This window comes from Palaemon carinicauda, chromosome 29, assembly GCF_036898095.1.
Source record: "Palaemon carinicauda isolate YSFRI2023 chromosome 29, ASM3689809v2, whole genome shotgun sequence".
NCBI lineage: Eukaryota > Metazoa > Arthropoda > Malacostraca > Decapoda > Palaemonidae > Palaemon > Palaemon carinicauda.
In genome coordinates this window covers 65,503,747-65,527,864 of record NC_090753.1, presented here as the reverse complement: position 1 = coordinate 65,527,864, position 24,118 = coordinate 65,503,747, and the positions used below count along the sequence as shown (strand labels likewise).

Here is a 24,118-nt window from a genome sequence, read left to right as displayed (position 1 = left end):
GAGAGACTCCTAAATCCAAAGTGAAACAGATTACAACAAAAGTTTCACATTTCCTGTCAATAAATCGAGTAAACATTAGTTTAAATAATGACTGAACGTGCAATTTACACAAAAACTTAATAGCATCAAACCTAAAAGCTGTAAAACTACAAATAATTCCAATTATAGTTTAAGAGTCCATAATGAGCAATAAGGAAAAGGAACACGTCACTGGACTTGAGCACAATGTCCTAGGGACTGAACATGTCAGTAAGACAAGTGGCCAAACCCCCCTCCCCACCCGCTGAGATCTGGAAAAATAAGATAGTGGCTACTGATGGTACTGAGAAAGTAAGTTCATGTTGTCTCACAGCCCCTAGTTGGAATTGAACTCAATTCAATGGAAAGTTAGTCATCATCAAAGAACTTTGTTACTATCCTGATTTGAATTCTGAAAAGACTGCAGAATATTCAAACCAAAATTTTTCTTGTACCGATTAACATTTAAGAATAAATTATAAGAATTAATGGGTACGTGTCAAAAATACTAAATATTTAAATAACATTAAAAAATCCCTACAGAAAATGCCTTAAAAAGCAAAAATAAAGCCTGGGTTCATAAATTGGAATCAAGTACAGTAGTAAGGAAAACAAGATATAAAAATGAAATTACCAAAAAAAAAAGATACAATATCATGCTGCTGATGAAAATTTAAAGAGAAAAGTGTAAGAAGCATATCTGAGGCTGTACCCTTATCAAGGGCAGTTAAGAGTTTATCAGATCAGATGCACCTACCACAGCAGAAGCCACCATTACTGGAGGAAATACCTTGTATGTTACAAAATTATTATCACAAGCACGGATGAATTGCAACTTACCTTTAATACAATCATCAGTTGCAGGAGAGAGCCAAGGAAGTGGGCCAACTTTGCTCTGCCATACTAAACGATACGGATTACTGAATCCTAATTCTTGCATTACTAACTGCACTGTAGCACCTACTTCGGCCGAATACGGGTCACCCCGACCTACTTGCTGTTAAAATGAAATACTATTTAGTCAGGTATTAAATATAAATGTGATAAATTACTGCAACCATTCATTCACTCACTTTATATAAAAATTCTTTAAAGAGGAATAAAACTATAACTTAAATACATAGTACAAAGATGCAAACCTCTTTACTATACTACTGCTTTAATACCTTACTCAGTTTAGGACAGGCAGTCTGTATGTTAGATAACCTCTAGGTATTGATGGAAATCTTTAATAATGATGGATGAAGCTACAGAAAACAAAAACTATTTTCAGAAAGAACAAAGCTACTGCAAAAAAAAAGAAAAAATCAGAAAAATTTTCAGCCAAACCTGTGAATGAGGAAACAAAAGAACATGAAAAATGTTACTCCAATACCCTTAAGGGAAGAGAATGAGCCGAAAAAAGTATAAACACGTCTTTCCGTTTCTCTTCAGGGAACTGATCCAATTCCTTTTTCAAATTTTCGGCAAAGCATTTAACCAAAAACGGATTCGTACACCAGCGGTCTATGACGCTCCACTTCATCTTAGATTCCTCACCTCTGGAAAAATGAATGTAGATTCTTAATTACTGTATACTACAATATAAAACATAAAAATTCATGGTGAATCTATGCAATACTTCATTTACTCTGAGGTCTCCAAACTGCGGGTATTTTAAGACCCCTTTGCACCTCTAAATGCTGAACTAACCTTTTCATCCCTTTAAAACAAAGAAAATTAAACCTCACTCATACGACAATATTTGATTATATTTTATTAAAAATCAAAGGCATATTATAGGCATCAATTTTACTGATTTTTTATTTACGTGTAAATACTTTTCAAAACTTAAAAATATTAAATAATTTCACATTTAAATAATCTTAACCTGAAATTACAAAAGGAAAACACTATGCTTTATGTAATTTGAAAGAAAGCTTGCACTGTTTGGCAGAGATCTTGAGAAAAGGGATTTTGACGAAGGAAAAATCTACTTCTGGACGAGGAACCTGTGTTGCCCTGTGAAATGCTCCTATAGCACCATTTCTAAGGCATAGTTATTGCTAAATATACCAGAGGAAAAAAGGATGCATGGAATGCCAGGAATAAACCCAGCTCGCTCACTCTATGAGTGTCGGTATAGTAAACTGGGGCGTGATAGATTGATTGATTTAAAGTTTTCAGGCATCCTGACATCTAAGGTCATTGACGCCGGTAACATTTAATTTATGTATACAAAAATAAAAAATAAAATAAAATAAAAAATAAAAGTATTCAATTAAAATCATAAACGTTGAATGTCATAAAAGTTAAATAGTTTTCAGAAGACCTGCTTCTGAAATAAATCTAAAAATGCCACTTGCATAGTAGGACACATCATTTCCAAGAATCTTGGCAAGGATGAACCTGCCACCCTCACCTTGAGCCTCAAACAAATATCTATTCCTTAAGTTGTTATAATTGGGGCATTCGGTCAACAAATGCCTCACTGTTAGAGGTACTAAACAGTCGTCACAATACGGTTGGTGTTGGCCCTTCAGCAGAAACTAGTGTGTTAACCGAGTGTGACCAATACGGAGACGACAAAGAGACGTCTCCCATTTTCGGGGCATCATATTATACCTCCAAGGAGATATGACATTTGTTACCTCTCGCATTTTATTCCCATCTAGGCTATCCCATTGCTGTTACCATTTATTGCAAACCAATTTCTTGATGTCAGGTAAGAAATCAGGGCGTGATAGAACCACGACCATAAGTCCTTCACCAGTTAGACCTCTCCCTCACTAACATCCCCTGAAACAACGAGGTGCCATCCTACACCCGTCTGCTGCCTCCTACTACGACTATCCTTCCCAATCCCTACACCTCCCCAACCCCTTACCTCATTCCTCCATAGCACCAGCGTTGGTCAGACGTGTTTTGCTTTGCTCTGTGTTGTTTTGTGCTTTTGAGGATGTCCAACGTTTTGGAGATCCCTGCTCCCAAGTTGAGTATTATATTTGTCTGGTTGGGATTTCTAGGTAGCGACACTCATTTAATCTTTTACCGTGTTGCTTTTTCTAATTATATCATCTTATCGCCACTTGTTCAGGTTCCCTTACAAGGGTTCGCCCGCGGCCATTTTGGTGTCGCTTCCTCGTGATCTTTGTTTATCGGGCTTTCATTTAGTTCCTTATACCATTTGTAAGCCCTTTTTGTATTATGGACATCTCATTCAATGTTTTGGCATGATTGTAATTTATTTTTATGACTTTTTGCGCAGTGCTTGTTAGCCTACTTGGCCGAACTGTATGCGGTTTCGGTAGGTAGCCTTTCCTGCCAGCCTTTATGTATTTTTGAGTACTTTACGGGGAGTCAGAACACGTGTGTTATATTTTCGTTTGGTTGTTCTGGATCGGTATTTTATCCAATTTCGGAAGCCTTGTTGGTGTTTAATTGTTTAATTTCCTTTCCATTTCGGCATCTATCCGATTTTGAAAGATTCAGCTTTTATTTTGTTACACTGTGTTCTTTTCCCCCTAATTTCCTCCTTTTGCGTGTTAGCATTTATTTTAGTCATTATTTACGACTGCCATTATATTGTGTTTATTGCGTACTACGCGAGAAGCTACATGCTTGCCGCCTTTTCGGGTCTTTCCTCTGTGTTTCGGTGGGTGGTACCTCCCCTGCCATCACTGAGGAAATACAAAGAATCTGCAGATTGTGAGTTTGATACTGATGCCGTAAAAACCACTTTATTGAAAATGGAAATGGGTTTTAAAAGGAGAAAGCAACACTTTCCTTTCAGATCAAACTATTTTGGGCAGATATCTCTGTACTAAGTTTGTGAACCGAACAGAGTTGAAGCTTGAAATAGCTGGTTTGCAGGAAAAAGTTAGGGACATCATAATTTAAAGTTTTACTCTGATCTAGAGTCTTTAGAAATGCAATAAGCCACATTAGATAGTCAACACAAAGGAGAAAACTACTAAATCTAAAAAAGCAAAAGAAGATTGTTATTGAGCTTTGGTGTACATTACCAGACAACTACAAAAATGCAGAGAATTTTGCATTAGGGGTTCTCTCTATTATCAGATCCACTTATTTGTTAGAGCAAATATTTTGAAGCATGAATCTCAAAAAAGGAAAATTAAGAAGTACATTACATAATGGGCGCTCGAGATCTTACTTAAAGCTAACTACTTCTTACTCTACAAACAATGACCAGCTCTCCAAGAAATCCCAATAACAAACCTCCCATTAACTAGCTTTATGAATATGTATAACTTTTAGAGGAAATTATATTTTGATTTTCAATACAGTAATGAGTTTCCTCGCTGAGTTTTCAGAAAGTGATATAATTTTCATGAATGCAATGTTACTTTCCCTTTATAATACTGTGACTGCAATAAAAATCACTGATACTTTTAATAATCACAATTTTTTGCATTTTCATATATATGAAAATAATAACACAGCAAATCCTTTTGCTATATGAATAAGATTATATAATTTTCTTTTTAAAAATGTACTTCCCCTTTCAATTATAAAAGGTATGATCTTATAACTTCCAAGAATACAATGTAGTTGATTCTTTTGTATTTTGTGATCACCAAAATTATCTTTCATACTACTGGTACTACATGTAATAATGGTTTGTTAGATATTTTATGAGTGCTGGTGTTTAAATACAAGTATAAAGCCTGAAAGAATATATTATATATTATGCTTTGTAAAAATAATAAATAATATCACTATGATTATTTCATTAGGTAGGCCTACTGAACTATATCCTATTTTGTCTGAAGTACAACAGATGTTGATTTTAGACCTCAGGAGACCGTTTTTGTCATTTTAGCTCTGACACTACTACATTTTTACGATTCTTTAAATATATGGCTCTTCTAGCTTAGGCCTTAAACTGATGGTCACTGTTCTAAGTAAACATTATATAAAAGGCATAAGATAATTATTGAGTGCACATCCTAAAGACAAAGCACAAAATAAATGCAGTTTCATAAATTTCATGCAGAAATTAATTGTGCATTATAAAGACTAAAGTCAATTTCATGTATTGAAAATGATAGTTTTTTTTAAATTTAACAGATAATCATAAAAACAAAATGAAACTCAAAGAAGTGGTTTGAGATACAACACCAAGTATCACAGTTGATAAATCCAAATCAAACTACGTACTCACTCTAGATAGCTTTCCAGTAATAAATGGATAACTATCATGGTTATTATTGGAAAAATAAGAAAAAAGAAACATTTGATGGACACTAAGTCAATGCAAAGACATGTGAAAAACAAATATAAGCAATGTAATGAACTTTAGCGTATATCACCTTTCAGCATAGAATTTGTGGATGGCATTCATACTGGAGCCAGTTGTACTACAGCTGTACTGAGGATACTGCGTAAAAGCGATACAGTTCTCTACTCCATCCCTGCAACAATAACACATCAACAGTTTTAACAACAGATTCAGTGACACTAAACAGAACCTCTCATTTATGTATTGACTGCAACAGAACATGTTGAAATAAGTTTGTAGTTTGGTAAAACCCATAGGTTAAACAAAAATATTAAGAATTAAATGATGCATGAAAAATACAGCAATTTATTACTTAGCGTATTTTTATCTGAAATAAAATTAAATAGTGAATTTTGAATAGCAAGTCTTCAGGGTTTAGATCTTGACGAGGGGCTAAATAATAACGGTATTCTACATTAAAATCAGATCTTATCAAATTAAAGAAAAAAGTTTAAGTTCACTTACTCTTCCATTTGTTGTAATGTCACTTCCGTCAATGGTTTGGCATAACGAAAACCAACGTAGTGTTTGTGCGGGGCTGACTGTGGACAAAGTCTATCAAGGCGTTCACACATCAGCTTCCCCTGATGGAAAGTAAAAGGATTATTCTTTAAACTAAAATTAAAGCTACTCTAGTTAGTTGCTAATGCATTTTACAAATTTCTAAATAAAAATGCATTTCATACCAAATTACTTTCATAAGAATATAATCAGTGATTTTGCAATGAATTACAAAACAATAAAGAAGCATAAATTCTGAGTTATTCTCCTGTATTCATAAACACTTTCCCAATGAAATAGAAATCAGGTTTCCCGACTGAAGACAACATCTGAATGCAGAAGGAAAATATGACAAATTTGAAAGTAATTTGTAATTTTCCTAACGATACAAACCTTGAGCTCTTTATAGGGTATATACTTTCAGTGAAGCTAGAAGACTAGTCATAAGACTTTTAGCGAGGTATTACTACCCACCGTTAGTTAGCGAGGGGGCAGTACCTAATACCCTGCTCACACATACGCACACACATGGGTTCTACTATCACTTTTGATTGCAGGCAGGACTTGCAGAGGGATAGGAGCTGGCAAGAAAAATTTGTATACAGATCTCAAGGTTTGTATCGTTATGAAAAATACAATTTTCTTTCAAATTTGTCATTTGTTCCGTCACTAATACAAACCACCTATAGGAAAGACTCATCCTACAGTGGTTGGAAGTCCTAACCAACTAGCTGGTTTTTGACCCGGGGTACTCATTCGTGCTACACACAAGCTTACAGAGTCCAACTCATCCTGACACCTTCCTTGCATATGCACGCGTTAGCGACCTAAGCAACCAGTGTGGTTGTGTGGTAACTAAGCGATGTGACTTGTCCAGGTAAGAATTCTTGGGAGTCTTAGGACTTCCTTGAAGAAACCAATGGACATTGCCCAGTTTCCTCCTTGCAAGGGGAAATGGGGACGTAACAAATATATGAACCTATACGTCTGCTCTCAATTGTTTGCTACTTGTCCAATCAAGGAGCTTGAGGTGTTTAAACCACTTGTTGTGCAGCCATCACAAGACCAATGGAGGACGTCTCCATGCTCCCTTCTACAGCCCCCCTTGTAGAACCTGTGCCATAGAGTAGTTTTCCTAAATGCTAGTGACATACAGTGCAGTATTTATGCCACTATCATCGTGAGCTTTTGGTTTCAGTGCTTGCGGGGAAGAGTTAGGATTCAAGACTCGATCTATGACCTTGTGAATCCACGCAGAGTTCTATATATTCTTTGTGATTCTCCTCTTAATATTCCACGTACTGACAAACATTCTGTTCACTTGGGGATGAGCTCCTGTAATAAGCTTGAGGTTAAAACCCCAGCACCCTTACTGGGCATAGTGACGGTTGATCTGGATCATTGGTTACAATACGAAGATTCTCAATCTGGAAGGGACCGAATCTAGGATCCGCTAAGGCCAGATTTTGAGTCTTTGTAACAAACTCTGGGATGAACCCTAGCATTACTGTCCCCATCTCACCCACTGGGAGGATGGTTACTCCTGACACTTGATACCAGGAGAGTCCTACAAGCAGAGAAGCTTTTTATGTAAGACAAAGAGAATTGGGAACTGCCTCAGAAGCCGAAAGAAGATGCGCATTGGCGACCTTTAAAGCCAGGCAAGCTCGCAAGACAGGAACCCCAAAAACCAAGAACTCCAAATCGAGAAAAGTCATAATGCCAGTTTGTTAACGGGGAAGACAGAACAGAACGTCCTCTCTCTTCTGAGGAAAAAGCAAAAGTGACAACAGAAAACAGGTGCGTGTGTGAGCGAGGCAACCAGTAATACCCCGTACCGACCCCAATAACTAGCAGTGGGTAGTTATACCTCGCTAAAAGTCTACGACTAGTGTTCCAGCTTTGCCAAAACTAAATTCCCTATAAAGAGGGAAATTGTTTGTATTTAGAGATGGAAGAAATCCAAAAAAAATTTCTTATGAAGACACAAGCATATATTTTGGTGATGAACATATTACAATAAAGGGATTTTGACGAAGGAAAAATCTATTTCTGGGGAGAGACCTGTGACACAAAGGTTCGTGTGCAAAAGGCCTCAGCCGGAGTCTGAGTGGCGGATTTCACCGTTGCACTCCAAATATCTGACTAGTTCTCACCCAATGAGTATCCATTATAGCGGAGTATAACTCAAGGCGGAGCTAAGGGTGTCGGCATAAAGCGACCCCAAATAATGACTCATACACTAACGTAACCTATCAATAGTGCTGGCTCTATTAATAGTAACCACATCAATAAAACGTGAATATCATTAAACGTAATATCATCAACTCGGAGAATAAGAGGAGGCAGGAATAACTTGTGATCGTATAAAACGGAAAACGGGAAATCCACCTCCTCTACTCGAGCTTAATAAAGAAAACGAGAGAAGGGGTAACTCGTATCTGTAGAAACAGAATACGAGCACTCTATGCTCACGCTCTCAAGGTTACATAATAAAAAACCAAAATCACACAATAATATGATAAGAATAATGATAAAATTGTAATAACCAAGAACGAAGAATAACGACAACGTAACAATTAAACATAAAGATATAGTCTAAATCGAGCACCTTCCTGAGGCGTGAACATAACTATAACAAAGACTAGATCGATATTCTTCATCCAAATTGGACTTGCTAGCAAATAAATACCATAGTAAAAAAACAATAATAAATAATGATAATAATATTGGTCATAAAACGTAAGTGATATAACCTAGATGACAGAGTACCAGAAGGGCAATATTAACTTGAAAAACTACGGAATCGAACAAAACCAAAATGGCTGCCGATACCGAGGACGGCCAAGCCTCTTCCAAAATTAAAATCCACATTACTGGAACGAGAACAAATGCCCGGTACTGAAAAAACTGTCAAAACAAACTATGGTACTTAACATTGGTAAAGGTGAAGTAGCAACGTCAGTCATGTTGAATTAACGACAATCACTTGCGAAACACACCTAACAAAATAAATAACGACTTAGCGGGCAAGTCCAAAACAGAAGGATGACCTGGTGTAGGTGTCGGTGGGGTAGTCCAACTGTATTCTCTAGGGCCTGTCACGGCCCTCCCCTTTGATGAAGGGATTATCTAAATGGAAGACAGCCTGTGAATAGTGGTTTACACACGCCCTTGTTAAATACACGACACCAACAAGGTGTTCGCGCGAGGGTTGTAACCTCTGCATTCCATGCTTTTATCTTTCTCTAGTATATTTGGAAGATTTATATTAGAAAAGTGTAAAGAAGGACCCTTTTCACCGGCCGTCACAGATCGACCCAGAAATGGTGATCTACTATACTGTACAATCTAAATAAATTTACAGTACTCAATTTACTTTTACTTATTTTCAGTGATTCTTTTTAGTAAAGATAGATAATAATTAGATACATATTCATAGATCTTCTTTCCAGCTGGTTCCCATTTCTATACGGGGTCGCTGTTGCGGATGAGCCACTTCCATCTTTTTCTATTTTACGCTTCTGCCTCATCAATTCCCTTCTCCTGTAAGTCTTCTCTCACACAGTCCCTCCATCTCTTTCTTGGTCTCCCTCTTCTTCTTCCTTGAACCTCCATCCCTATAGTATGTCTCCCAATGTGGTCCTCATGTCTCCTCATCAGGTGTCCATACCATCTCAGCCTCCTTTCCTGCACTTTCTTTGATATTTCCACCACCTTTGTCGACCCCCTTATGTAGTCATTTTTTATCCGATCCTCTCTTGTCACCCCTGACATCCACCTAAGCCTTCTTATTTCCGCCACATCCATCTTCTCCTCTGTCTTCCTCATGCTTGCTGTTTCCGTTCCATACAGCATTGCTGTTCTTACCACCATCTTATGAAATTTTCCTTTTAATCTCAATGGTATTATTTTGTCACAAAGAACTCCTGAGGCTGCTCTCCAGTTGTTCCAGCCTGCCTGTACCCAATGTTTAACTTCATCTTCCATACCTCCTCCAGAGTTGACAAAGGATCCCAAATACTTAAACTTATCAACTCTCTTTATCTGTTCTCCCCTAAGCTGAATACTTTCTCTATCATCCCCCTCACTGGTGGTACACACATGTTCTGTCTTAGATCTACTTATTCCTTCCTCTGTCCTCCAGTACTTGCCTCCATCTTTCCAATTTCATTTCCAGATCTTCCCTGCTCTCTGCGCACAGAACAATATCATCTGCATACAATATGTTCAATGATACTGCCTCCCTTACTTCTTCTATTAAAACGTCCATCACTATGTTAAAGATAAATGGGCTCAGAGCCGACCCTTGGTGTAATCCTACTCTCACCTCAAAACCCTCTTTCTCCCCAGCACTGCTCCTCACTCTAGTAAATATATTATGGTACATCTCTTGCATCATTCGAACATACTTCTCTGGCACCCTCCTCTCCCTCAGACTCCTCCATACCTCTTGTCTTGGGACTCGGTCATAAGCCTTTTCAACGTCAATGAATACCACATGCAGGTCTGTTTGCTTTTCCTGGAATTTCTCCATTAGTTGCTTCAGACAAAATACACCATCTGTTGTTCCCCTCCCCTTCATGAATCCCATCTGCTCTTTACCTATTTCTACTTCTCTTAGTCTGGCATCTATCACCTTTCCAGTATCTTCAAAGTGTGGGACATCCATTTAATACCTCTGTAATTCCCACACTCTTGGACATCACCTTTCCCTTTGAAGATTGGGATCAATATATGCCACTTATTTGGTATCTTTTCCTGCTCAAATATCTGTATCATGAGATCGTACAGTATATCCACTCATTCATCTCCTAATGCTTTCCATGCCTCCGCAGGAATCATGTCTGGTCCAGTTGCCTTCCCATTCTTCATCTTCCTCAGTGCATTTATTACCTCTTGCCTAGAGAACCTTATTACCATGCCAATGTTCACCTGCCCATCCTCTCTTAATAATCTATCATTTTCTTCATTTAACAGCTGTTCAAAATATTCTTTCCATCTCTTTACAATGTCTTCCTCCTTTCTAAGTACTACACCATCTTGATCTTTTATTTGTTTGATGTGTGTAATATCTTTGGTGCTCTTATTTCTAGTCTTTGATAGCTTGATCATCTTGTTTAATCCTTCCTTTGTCCTCAGCTCATTATACACATCATCATATGCCTTTGCTTTAGCTTGGGCTACTACCTTCTTCACCACCTTGTTTTTCTCTCTGAACCTCTCTCTGACTTCCCTTGACTGTGACTCTTCCCATCTCTTCTTTGTCTCCTTCTTATCTTTTACAACTTTCTCAATTTCTTCACTCCACCACCAACTCTCCTTTTCTTCCCATAGGATACCAGATGTCTCTCCTAGCAGCTCCTTTCTATGCCTCCTCATTACTGCTTCATTTCGTGTCCACCATTCCTGAACATCTTCTATTCCTATATCAATATTCTCCAAAACCCTCCTCTTAAACTCTCCCATCTTATCTCCTTCCCTCACTAGTTTGTACCATTTAATTCTCCTTATCCCTTTAGCTTTAGCTTTTCTTTCCCTTTTTAGACCTAAGTCCATACATAGCAGTCTGTGTTGGGGGGCTACATGGTCACCTGGGATAACCTTGCAGTTCTTGACCTCCACCAGCTTTATCCTTTTATACAGGAAGCAGTCTATCTGGGAGCATCTTCCCCCACTCCTATATGTTATTAGGTGTTCCTTTTTCTTCTTAAAGAATGTGTTTACTATTGCCATGTCAAATGACACAGCAAAGTCCACTACACTCTCTCCTTCTGGGTTTCTCTCCCCAATTCCATGGCCCCCATGCACCCAACCAATTGCCTCATTCTCACTTCCAACATGGCCATTCAAATCTGCCCCCACTATGACCCTCTCATGTTCTTCCAGTTCTTGCATTACTCCATCCATGTCACTCCAGAAATTTCCCTTCTCATCTGTGCAACCAACTTGTGGTGCATATGCACTTATAATATTCAGAATTTCGCCTCCACGGCACATCATCAATCTGATGATACGGTCATTCTTTCTATGCACCTCTATCACCGTATTTTTCAGCTCACCAGACAGTACTATGCCAACTCCATTTCTACCTTGTTTATTTGCTCCGCTATAATATAGCTTATACAATACATATTCATAGATACATGTTCATATATGGAAAAAAGTGATAGGGGTAATTATCAGTAAGAAATACAGTAATAAAAATATGTACATAGAGGGTTCTTAAATGATCAAACTTTTCATGCAAAATTTAACATTACATAGTATCTTTGACCATCATTGGTGTATATTGAAACCTTACTAACGATACTGAGTGTTCATTATTGAAGAATGCTAACGACATTAAAAATGTGTAAACAAATTTTATCATCTAGGGCCCCCTTTGTAATGAATGCTTGAAACAAGATGGATGGATAAAGTGGATGAAGTCTTTGCTATGAAAACACAGTCAGAGTGTATGTAAGATAAGAAAAAGCCTTCATTGTCATACAGAGAACTAAATTAAACACGTGATCAAATTTATCAAGACGTTATGTTGAGGATTCAGCAAATGTTATAAAAAAGAAAGCTTGTTTAAGGTAACCTCAAAGGTGAAAGAAGAAATCTGGAGAGTTGAATCTATATTAAAAGGAGGAATAAAAGAGATAAACTGGAAAACAATAGAAAATAGAACATAACCTTGGCAGACATACTACAACTGGGAAAGGAGCAGACATCAATGATATCAGATTTGAAACAGTTAAGATACAATAAATGAAAGATGCTGTGAGCAAGAGGTTTGGTCAACAAAACTTCAAAGATACAAAGTGCGACGACAAAAAATTCCCTAAACTCCTACAGAGAAAAGGACCAAATACTAGTGAGATAGGATTTTATTTGAATAATGGAACCTGGGCGATATGGCCTAGTGCTGCGGCCAGGGTGAAAACCTTGGCATGTGAAAGTTAAACCGGCAATCTAAATTAAGTGATCCAGGTTGATGTTTAAAAAGGAGACAGGAGTGGAGTCCTGACTATTTTAATAATTGTAGAAATTAAAGTACTTTACTCATTAGCTACCTGTAGGTCTGTCCATTTAAATATAGGTGAGCCTCCACCTATTTCCCCATACTTTTGCTGGATGCTCGGCGTTCTCCTTTTGGCAATCCAAGGTCCCATGTAGCTGCAACAGGCAATTAAATTTACTATAATTAGAAAACTTAAAAGTATTTATATACAGTACTTATAACAACTACACTTTGAGCCTTTTGAACTTTATAACCTTTCAAAAACAATAAACACAACTTTCTGGTAAAAAATTATATTTTCATAATAAAATAAATTTTTTAACATACTTACCCGCTGGTTATATAAGAATGGTTATACGTATAAGAATGGCTAAAGTCCCTGGACGCCCGGCAGAAATTTAAAATCTCGCGGCAATCGCAGATATGCCAGGTGTATACTAGCGCCCTCACGGTAGACAGGCCGAACTATTCCAACCAATTCAGACCTTCCATGCCCCTTGGTCTCTAGAGGGGAGGAGGGTGGGATTATAACTTACATAACCAGTGGGTAAGTATGTTTAAAAATTTATTTTATTATGAAAATATAAATTTTAAACATAAAACTTACCCGCTGGTTATATAAGAATGGATGATTGACACCCTTGGTGGTGGGTCAGAGACAGCAACGTAATTGGAAATTCACTTAAGAGTTAGATATAACAAACTTAGAGGTTCGTACCTGATAAGGAAGCTGACTGCAATGGTTCTCTGCCTCATTCTGTCTGCTATCCTCAGGAGATCCAGCGGTCCACCCAGGGGGCTGACGATCTCTAGGAGCTGTCAAACGGTGCCATAACCTATAACTTGACAGGACCTCAACTAATACCCTTGTTCCAGGTGCTCTCAAGGAACAAAATGACCACCTGACCAAATCAAAGATTGTGGAAGACTGACGACCAATCTCCACATGCAACCATAAAAAATATACAAGTTCCAAGAGGGAGAAAAGCGTACTAGGAATTAGGGGAGCGTAGTGGTAGATCCTTCATCTACTACTGCATTCGCCGCAACGAATGGACCCAAAGTGTAGCAGTCCTCACAAAGAGTCTGGACAAGTTTCAAATAATGGGATGCGAATACAGATTTACTTCTCCAAAAAGTTGTATCCATTATGCTTTGCAGAGAACGGTTTTGTTTAAAAGCCACCGAAGTAGCTACTGCTCTAACTTCGTGCGTCTTAACCTTGAGCAGCTTAAGGTCCACCTCACCACACTGGGTGTGAGCCTCTCTAATCAAGAGCCTTATAAAAAGGGATAAGGCGTTCTTTGACATAGGCAGTGTAGGTTTCTTAACTGCACACCAAAGAGCCTCTGAGCTGTCTCTCAAATTTTTTGTTCTGTCTAAATAGAACCTTAGTGCTCTAACGGGACAGAGCACCTTCTCCAACTCCTCACCCACTACATCATAGAGATTAACAATCTCAAAAGACTTAGGCCATGGATGGGAAGGACGTTCATTCTTGGCCAGAAAATCAAGCTGCAAGGAGCATATGGCTTTCCCGTCTCGGAAACCAATGTTCTTGCTCAAAGCGTGAACCTCACTGACTCTTTTAGCTGCCGCCAAACTAACCAAGAAAAGAGTCTTCAAGATTAAGTCTTTAAAAGAGGCCAAGGGCAAAGGCTCGAATCTGTCACTCATGAGGAATTTAAGAACAACATCCAAATTCCAGGCAGGCGATTTTTGTTGCCGCCTCTTAGAAGTTTCAAAAGACCTAAGAAGATCTTGTAGGTCTTTATTGTTGGAGAGATCCAAATCTCTGTGTCTGAAAACAGCTGCCAGCATACTTCTGTACCCCTTATAGTCGAGGAGGAAAAGTTATGCTTAATTCTAAGATCTAAGAAGAAATTGGCAATCTGTGCTATAGAGGTACTGCATGAAGAAACCGAGTTAGCTCTACACCATTCTCTGAATACCTCCCACTTGGACTGATACACCCTGATGGTAGAAGTCCTCCTTGCTTTTGCAATAGCCTTGGCTGCCTCCTTCGAAAATCCTCTAGATCTTGCGAGTTTTTCGATAGTCTGAAGGCAGTCAGACGTAGAGTTCGGAGGCTTAGTAGATGGTTTCTTGCCAAGTGAGGTTGTCTGAGAAGATCTGCTCTTAATGGCAGGCTTCTCGGAACGTCCACCATCCATTCCGGTACCTCTGTGAACCAACTTCTTGACGGCCAAAAAGGAATCACTAGGGTCATACTGGTTCCCTCGTGAGACACTAACTTCTGTGACACCTTGTACAGGATTTTGAAAGGTGGGAACGCGTACACATCCATGTGTGATCAATCCAACAGGAATGCGTCTATGTGAGTTGCCTCGAGATCCGGAACTGGCGAGCAATATGTCTCCAGCCTTTTCATCTTCGAGGTCGCAAACAGGTCTACGAGAGGACGACCCCATATCCTCCACAGGCTCTTGCAAACATCTAAGTGCAATGTCCACTCTGTGGGGAGAACTTGATTCCTCCTGCTGAGTCTGTCCGCACTCACGTTCTTGACTCCCTGAATAAATCGTGTCAATAAGGTAACTTTCCTTTCCTCCGCCCATACGAGAAGAGGTCTTGCTATCTCGTAAAGAGACTTTGAGTGAGTCCCACCTTGCTTTGCTATATAAGCCAGGACTAGTTTATCGAAGCCTTTGAGGGCTAAATGCACTGCTAAAAGCTCCTTTTGATTGATATGGAGGTTTTCTTGCTCCTTTGTCAACAGACCTGAGATCTCTGCCTTCCCTAAGGTTGCTCCCCACCCCGAGTTTGAGGCGTCGGAAAACGACAAGAGGTCTGGGCTCTTTTGCTCCAACGAGAGGCCCTCCTGAAGTCTGTGTGCGTTGTTCCACCACTGAAGGTGTGTTTTTATGGTATTCGTAATGGGAATACTTTCCCTGTCGAGACTGTCCCCTTTCTTCCAATGATAATTGAGATGAAATTGAAGGGGGCGTAAGTGCAGCCTCCCCAGTGACAAACTTTTCCAGGGACGAGAGGGTCCCCAGAAGACTTATCCACTCTCTCACCGAACTGACGTCCTTTTTTATAAAGGCACAAAGCTTTAGGAGAGCTGATTGAATCCTTGCAGGCGACGGAAAAGCCTGAAAAGTCCGACTCTGAATCTAAATCCCCAAATAAAGAATCTTCTGGGATGGAGTCAGCTGTGACTTCTTTGAACTCACTAGGAGTCCTAACTCCTCTGACAAATTCAATGTCAGCTGAAGATCTTTCAAACAGCGATCGGCCGAGGGGGCTCTTATGAGCCAATCGTCCAAGTACAGGGAGGCTCTGATGCCCCTTGAGTGTAGCATGCTCGCCACATTCAGCAGGATCTTCGTGAATACCAGAGGAGCTGTGCTGAGACCGAAACATAAGGCCTGGAACTGGAAGACTTCCTTCCCGTACACGAACCTCAGATAACGTCTGCAACTCGTATGTATTGGGACATGAAAGTAAGCGTCCTGGAGGTCCAATGATACCATCCAGTCGCCCTTCCTTACTGCTGCCAGCACAGTTTTCTGAGTTTCCATGGTGAACTTCGAATTCTGGACGTAGCTGTTGAGGGCACTTACATCCAGAACTGGCCTCCAATCCCCCGAACACTTGGGGACCAAGAACAAACGGTTGTAAAACCCTGGCGATTTTAAGTCCAGCACCCTCTCTAACGCTTTTTTTCTCTAGCAAGAGACACCTGAAGCTGCATGGCTTGCCTCTTTGGTCCTTCCTTGTATTTGTGCGATAGATCCATAGGATCTGTGGCTAACGGAGGTTTTGAGAAGAATGGGATTTTGTATCCTTCCTTTAAAACAAGAACGGACCAAGGGTCTGCTCCTCTTCTCTCCCAGGCCTGCCAGAAGTAATTCAGCCTGGCCCCTACTGCTGTCTGAAGGAGAGGGCAGTCAGACTCTGCTTCGACTGGATTTAGCTCCTCTTTTCTTGGACTTCTTCCCATCAGGCCTGAAGTTACCCCTTCCGGCAGGTTTACCACGAAAGGGCTGAGTGGATTGAGAAAACGAAGTAACTTCCTTAGGTCTTCGGGAAGGGAAAGAAGTAGGCAGCACCTTCCTAGCCGTCTTGGCAACCAGATCATGGGTAGCCTTCTGGGTCAGCGCAGCAACTTCCCTTACCAACTCTTGCGGGAATAGCGCAGAAGACAGTGGCGCAAAAAGTAACTCCGATCTCTGAAAAGGAGTGACCCCCACGGAGAGGAAAGAACACATAGTTGCCCTCTTCTTCACAACTCCGGCTGTGAATAGGGCAGCCAATTCGTTTGAACCGTCCCTAACTGCCTTGTCCATGCATGACATTAGTTGAATGAGGTTACTAGTGTCAGTGCCCTTCATTTCCGACACTTTCCTCCCCAAGGCTCCCAGAGACCAGTCCAGAAAGTTAAACACTTCGAAAGCCCTGAACATGCCTTTCAAGAGATGGTCGAACTCAGACATAGACCACCAGACTTTAGTCTTCCTCATAGCTAGCAGACGTGAAGAGTCTACTAGACTCGAGAAATCCCCCTGGGCAGAGGCAGGAACTCTCAAGCCTAAGACTTCTCCTGTCTCATACCAAACACTAGACTTGGAGGCTAGTCTGGCAGGAGGAAAAGCGAAACATGTCTTGCCAAGGGCTTTCTTTGAATCCATCCACACTCTCATTAACTTTAACGCTCTCTTAGAGGAGCGAGAGAGTACCATCTTCGTGAACATAGATGCTCTTGCTGCTTTACCAAGGATAAATTCCGAAGGCGGCGAACGGGGGGCTACAGGAGTAAAATGGTCTGGGAATAACTCCATAAAGACCAGCATTAACTTCTTGAGGTCCACTGAATGTTGAGGTGGTTTATCCTCTTCTCCCTCCGAGATATAGTCCAGCAGTTCATCCGGGGAGAAAACCTCATCCGGCTCCTCCTCCGAAAAATCAGCCGTCACAGCAGTGCCTTGTTCAGAGAGGCGTCGTTCCTATGTAGCCGCGTCAGCGCTGAAGTGGGCACGTTTGCGCTGTTCAATATTCCCATCTGCATGACATTCACTAGCCTTGCGTTTGTTATCACATTCGGTTTGTGGAATAGTATCCAACTGACGCGAGGCGACAAGGGTCAACTGACGTGTGGCGTCATGGATTGGCCGACGCGTGGCATCATGGGTTCACTGACGTGTGCCGTCGTGGGTAGACTGAAGCGCGGCGTCATGAGATGACTGACGTGTGCCGTCATGAGTAGACTGACGTGCGGTGTTATGGGTTGCCTGACGCGACTGACGCTGACACTCCGCTATGTGTCATGGGTTGACTGACGCGTAGCCTCTGACTGACGCTGATGCTCCGTATTGCGTCCACTTCTGTCCTGCCGCTTAGCGGCCCGTTCCGTTGTTTGGCGAACGTCGTCGCGTTTGGAAGACCGACGTTCGGCGCTATGAGCGGTCGATTGATGCTGAGAAGCAGGTCCCCAACGAGACGCATCCACCTCAACCTGTCATTGAACACTGTGGCTGGGAGATCGCCTGTGCGACAACGCGTCAGTACCGGAGACAACAGGCCGCCTGTGCGACAACGCGTCAGTACCTGAGACAACAGGCCGCCTGTGCGACAACGGGTCTAAACCGGAAGACTGACGCCCAACCGCACTGCCAACAGCAGGCCGATAAGATTGCATAAGCGATGAGAGTTGCTGCTTCATGCCCAACAGCATAGACCATTTGGGATTACCCTTAGGCGACACGCGTGCCGCCTCACCCAACGCAAATTCGCCTTCCTCATTGCTTCCAAATCACTCCCCACTTTCGGGAGACGAACACCAGTCTGCTGGAAGCGGCAGTGCATGAACCGTAACACCAATACCAGGATCAGCTCTGAATCTGACTGCACCAAACCTTTATCTATTTCAGAACCCCCGTCAGAGAGTTTCGCAGGTGAACACTCGCCAAGGGACTGAAAATGCTCAGGTGTATCCCAATGGCTACAGCCAGGCTCTTGCGGAGGAGAATCATGTTGCTGTACCACTGCGTCTGCTTTTCTCTTAAGAGGTCTAGAGGCTTGACGCCAGACCTCGTCACGCGTAACTTCATCCGAAGATGGCGATAATGCACTAACCTCACCTTCCCTATGGTGAGGGTGAGCGACCTGTGATACGACAGCAGGAACGCTCGAGTGAACGTCTGCACGAGTGATGACGCTTCTCGTTCCCTTTCGCCGTTCAACTTTACTTCTCCCATGGGTTCAGGAACTTGAAAGAGGTCTAAAGCTAGGCGAATGACAGGATCGCGCAGACGCACCCTCCACAACACTGAACATATTAGCCAAACTTTTCGCATTTGATAGGTCGCCTGTGCAACAACTTTTAAGCAAATTAATTTCGGACATAATTTACTTCTTGTCAACCGCTAGCGATTCAACTCTTACGCCGGGAGCTTGAATCGCGGACAACATATCCTTCATCCTAGGTTCCTTCGGTTCCTGATCTACCACTACGGGGGAAGAATTAGGATCAATGACATTGGAGACAGGTAAATCTACAGAAATAGAAGAACTGCGTCTAATTCTGTCTCCTATAGTCTTTGAGTATAGCGCTCAAAAGCCAACCACTCACCCTCGGTCAAAGAAAAGCACTCCTCGCACCGATCCCCAAAAGTACAAGTTCCACCCCTACACTTCGCACAAATCGTATGAGGATCAACAGAAGCTTCAGGATGACGAGTACGACAACCTTCAATACACCTCCCATATACAGGGGAGGGGTCGGCCACAATGAATAGTTATGAGAGAGAACAAAACACAAACAGGGGTCAAAACTATCCAAACAAACCCAAAACAACAAAGATTTCAAGATAATATGAAAGAGAAATCAATAAAGCGAAAGCCCCAAATCAAAAGACAGTGTACATCACCAATCGTTCCAGCCTGCAATGGCGGCAGAGGTGGTCTGAATTGGTTGGAATAGTTCGGCCTGTCTACCGCGAGGGCGCTAGTATACACCTGACATATCTATGATTTCCGCGAGATTTTGAATTTCTGCCGGGCGTCCAGGGACTTTAGCCATTCTTATATAACCAGCGGTTAAGTTTTATGTTTAAAAAAGGGATGATATGAAATTCTGAGTCCCCATATAACAAATTTATTGCACTCAACAAATCAGTGCCTTAAAAAATATTAACATACTTGGATGCACAAGCCTCTTTCAAAGATTACAGATGTATTACAAAATGAGAAATTTAAGAATAAATTGTATTTTTCCTAACAATACAAGCCTTGAGTTTTTTATCAGGGAATATACTTTTGGCAAAGCTGGAGGACTAGCCTCAAGACTTTTAGCGAAGTACAACTAGCCCACCACTAGTTAGTGGGGGGTTGAGGGGTAGTAACCACCTACCCCGCTCACACACTCACCTATGCTGTCTCGTCACTTTTAATTGCAGCAGGACTTGCACAGGGATGGGTGATGGCGGGACAATTTAGTATGGAGCTCAAGATTTGTTTCCGTAAGATAATTACAAATCATTCTTGAATTTGTCACTTGTTCCATCACTAATACAAACCATTTCCCTCTTTATTAAGGAGGACTCACCTTAAGGTGGGTGGAGTCCTAATCAATTGGCTGGTTTTTGACCTAGGGCACTTCTTCGTGCTATGCATGATCTCATAAGGTATGGTCTTACCACCTCGCTAAGCCTTCGTGCATTTGCACGCTTTAGTGGCCTCAGTAATAAGTGTGATTATGTGATACTAACATTGTGACTTGCCCAGGTAAGAATTTGTGTTCTTGAGACTTCTCTGACCAAACCATAGACCAGGGGTTGGCGACCTATTGCATCCATGCCAAACTTGGCACACAGAGTGCTTGTGTATGGCACAACATTTGATTCGAAAGAGCAAGGAAAAGAAATTATATAGTAAGAGAGAGAGAGAGAGAGAGAGAGAGAGAGAGAGAGAGAGAGAGAGAGAGAGAGAGAGAGAGAGAGAGAGAGAGAGCATGTGTATTAAGCATCATTACTTTTTATCTTTATGGTTTATTTACTTTATGATTTAAATCATCATATCTAGCCTATCAATCTATCTTTATATCTATCAATCTATCTATTCATCTATATATTTATCTTTCTATCTTTTCTTTCCTATGATATGTTCTGGTCAGCCCAAATATGATTTTGTATGCCATATTCCAGGATCAAGTAATTTCCCCGATCAGGTCGGACTGGCTACCCGAGTAGGGTCCCTTTTATAATTCTTTGAGAACTTGATTATGCTTCATGAATAGGGTCCCTTTTATAATTCCTTGAGATTTTGATTACCCAAGGGGCATATTATCCCTTGGCCTGCATTGTATATAAACTGTTGCGTTCACATACCAAATACAGTTTTGTTTTATGATTTATCTTGTCAAAATTTCCTGAGGTTACATTGGTGACCCCAGAGCTGTTCTTCCTTACGACGCCCCAGCTCTTCACACACATACTACCTCCTGCCAAATAACTGCCCAGGTATAGTGAAACTGAGGTACACAAGGAGCTGTGTTGTCTTCAACCTATAAATGGCACCACCAAGGAAGCAGACATACTGAAGGCATTCACTGACCCTTTTGAGAACAGAGGGGTAGACATAGGAAAGATTTTTGCAATTGAAGAAAGAGGGATCTTCCATAGACAATGTTCCTAGTATGATGACCTCCGTCTTAGGAACTTGTCAATAGAACCTCTCGCCTTTTGAGGACCATGTTACTTCACACAAGTTTACCTCAAGAACTCGATGGTCCTTGTCTCAGAGAGGACATAGATATGGACTCGCTTGCATGCTCTTGTGACCAGTCCTGGGTTCTAAAAAGGTGGCCAACTGACCCCAATCATATGTCAAGCTACGAAGTAGCCTGCAAGGTATACTTTGCGACTCTCTCAATGTTCAGGGTGTCACTAGCTGAAAAGTTGACCTGAAGTCCTGAAAGTCTCTGAAACGAGGAGCTCCTTATCGGAGACGCTACTAATGGGTTTAAGAGTAATGCTGCCAGGTCCTCATTCATTACTTCGTAGTACCTCTTCTAATGGACGAAGGGAGGAGGTAGGAGTTTTGTCGAGTCGGTGGACCGTAAGGACTAAGCCTCCTGCGATCTGAGCAAAGGCCCTCTTCCTGGCACCCTTCAACCCCCTCGACCAGGACAGGGCTGCACTGGTTTGGTAGGTTTCTGGGTGCTGTAAAGGTGGCCCAAGACCATATCCTTGCATTCAGGTGGTGCTGCAGAAGGGTCGCCTAAACCATTAATTGCCTTTATGCATGCCAGTATTTACCAGAATGCATGGTTCGTTTCCATTTGTTCCGATGCCAAGATCCTAAGACTAGCTGGTCTCGGAAGTGTCTCGTCCTGCTCGTTGTCTTGCTGGAGATCTCCCACCCCGCAAACAAGCTTCAGACTTTAACGCCCCCTTAGCCAGCTGAGCTAACTCAGAGCAAGGGGGTGCGACTTTGTCAGCACACTGAGCTCGGTCGACTATGAGCAGCCTTCTTGGAGAAGTCAGTGTAAGTGCCGGTGGAGAGACTGCTACAGTAAGGACAATAGAGATTCTGCCAGTGCGAAACCTTCGGAATCCGTAAAAGGAAAAAATTCCTCCAAGGAATCCAGTGTGTGCTTCCTCTGTGCCCCCAACTGCAATAGCTCCAAAAGACCTTACTTCAATGGGAGCCCAGCAATCTCCAAGGAAGGCCACAGCTGCAGAAGATCATCTACAGAGAAAGACTCTCCCGAGGTGGAGGGCGGTGCCGCTTTGCTAGGGGAAGCCCCGTTGCCTGCCAATCCTAAAGGTTGTCCTGGGGTTAAAGGGTCATCACTCCTACTCGATCGTTCCCCAGAGGAGACAGACTGAGAAGGAACTTAGGGCAGAGATAAAAAGCAGAAAAAGGAAATCAATGTTTATTCGCCTTCGAGGATTACCCGGAAGTAGATGAATCCCTCTTTCACTTCTTCTTCTGCCTTCAACTAAATCTCTCCCACTGGGAGGATGACAACTCCCGGCATTCAGCACAGGTATCCTCCTGCGTAAAAGGTTGTCCTCTGCAGAGAGTGATGGTCTGTCTCAACCGGAGACATGAAGGTGCCGTACTTGCGTCCCTCAGGTCCAGGACAAGTCTGCATCTTGGCCTTGAAGCAAACTAACACCTGAAAAGGTAAAATACAAAACAGATTAGTTAACCCTCTGGCGATTCGATGACGCATGAAAATATTTATTGCATTAAGTGATCCGATGACGCAAATTGCCACGTCATATGTAACTTATTTTCGGGGAAACTTTGGTGTAAATACGCGCGTCACTTAAAACAAGTGGGCAGATAGTTGAGGGACATGTGGAGCCTAAAGGAAAACAGGTAGTAGCAGCGCATACATGGCAGACCTATGCTGATTTCCAATGTGACATTTTTTTCAATTTATGCTCGTAGAAAAATTTTTAGAGGTGGGCTTGTGCGTATGTAAATAACTACAATATACATGCCCATACATGATGTGAAAGCTCATTCTTTGTACTTTTATATGGTATAGTATACAAAAACAATATCAAAGTACTGTATTAATGCTTCTATTCATATGTTATTGTAAAAACACCCACAACAAAATTGCACAACTTACTCCATTTTGCAACGGTAAATTGCTCAATATTTTTCAAACAATTCATATTTTTTATTTATTTATCTTATTGGATATTTAATCCACTTTACAATGATGTCCATAATTTTTCCATATCTTTATTTGTTATGTTTTAACAATGAAAAACATCATAAAAGTAGGTAGGAAAATCTAAAATTTTTGCTCTGGAAAAAAGTATCTACTTTTTATTTATTTACCCCTCACTTACTAATACATATATTAGAGGTTGCATCCACGTGAAATATCTACAATTCTGCACAATTTGCATAGTAGAAAAAATCCTCAAACATAATTATTGTATTTTTCATGAATTTCTATATTAAATTATTAATAACTTCTTTAAAAAATTTTGCATTAAACACACATTTTTTATTATTTTTTAGCATTCCAGTTGTTTCTTTACATTAGTAAAAGGTTCAATCTTCTGCCAATATAAAGCAACAAACCAGAAACCTTAATCTGTTCTAGTTTGGACGTACTGATTTAAAAGAAAAAAAAAAAATTTTAGTTCGCGAACGTCACTTTTCAGCTAAGGCCATATGCACTTTACCTCACCCCGAATTTTGTTAAGGGATAAGAGCCAAAGGGTTAAAGGCCAGTCAGAACTAGGCTGAAGGGAGAAACAATATCCACTCTCAACTGAGCCAAAAGCAAAAGTGACGAGACAACACAAGTATGT

At 41.0% G+C, this 24,118-nt stretch overlaps 1 protein-coding gene across 2 annotated transcripts in view; it reads right to left on the bottom strand.

Annotated features, from left to right (window-relative positions):
• LOC137622200 (ferrochelatase, mitochondrial-like) overlaps nt 1-24,118 on the bottom strand; it is a 58,704-nt gene that overhangs the window by 11,471 nt on the left and 23,115 nt on the right. For both annotated transcript variants that reach the window (XM_068352659.1, XM_068352660.1), the window contains exons 3-7: nt 12,862-12,964; nt 5,765-5,883; nt 5,331-5,432; nt 1,394-1,559; nt 859-1,015 (exon numbers count right to left, since the gene is read on the bottom strand). In XM_068352659.1, the coding sequence (XP_068208760.1) occupies nt 859-1,015; nt 1,394-1,559; nt 5,331-5,432; nt 5,765-5,883; nt 12,862-12,964 (647 nt within the window). The remainder of the gene's footprint in view (nt 1-858; nt 1,016-1,393; nt 1,560-5,330; nt 5,433-5,764; nt 5,884-12,861; nt 12,965-24,118) is intronic.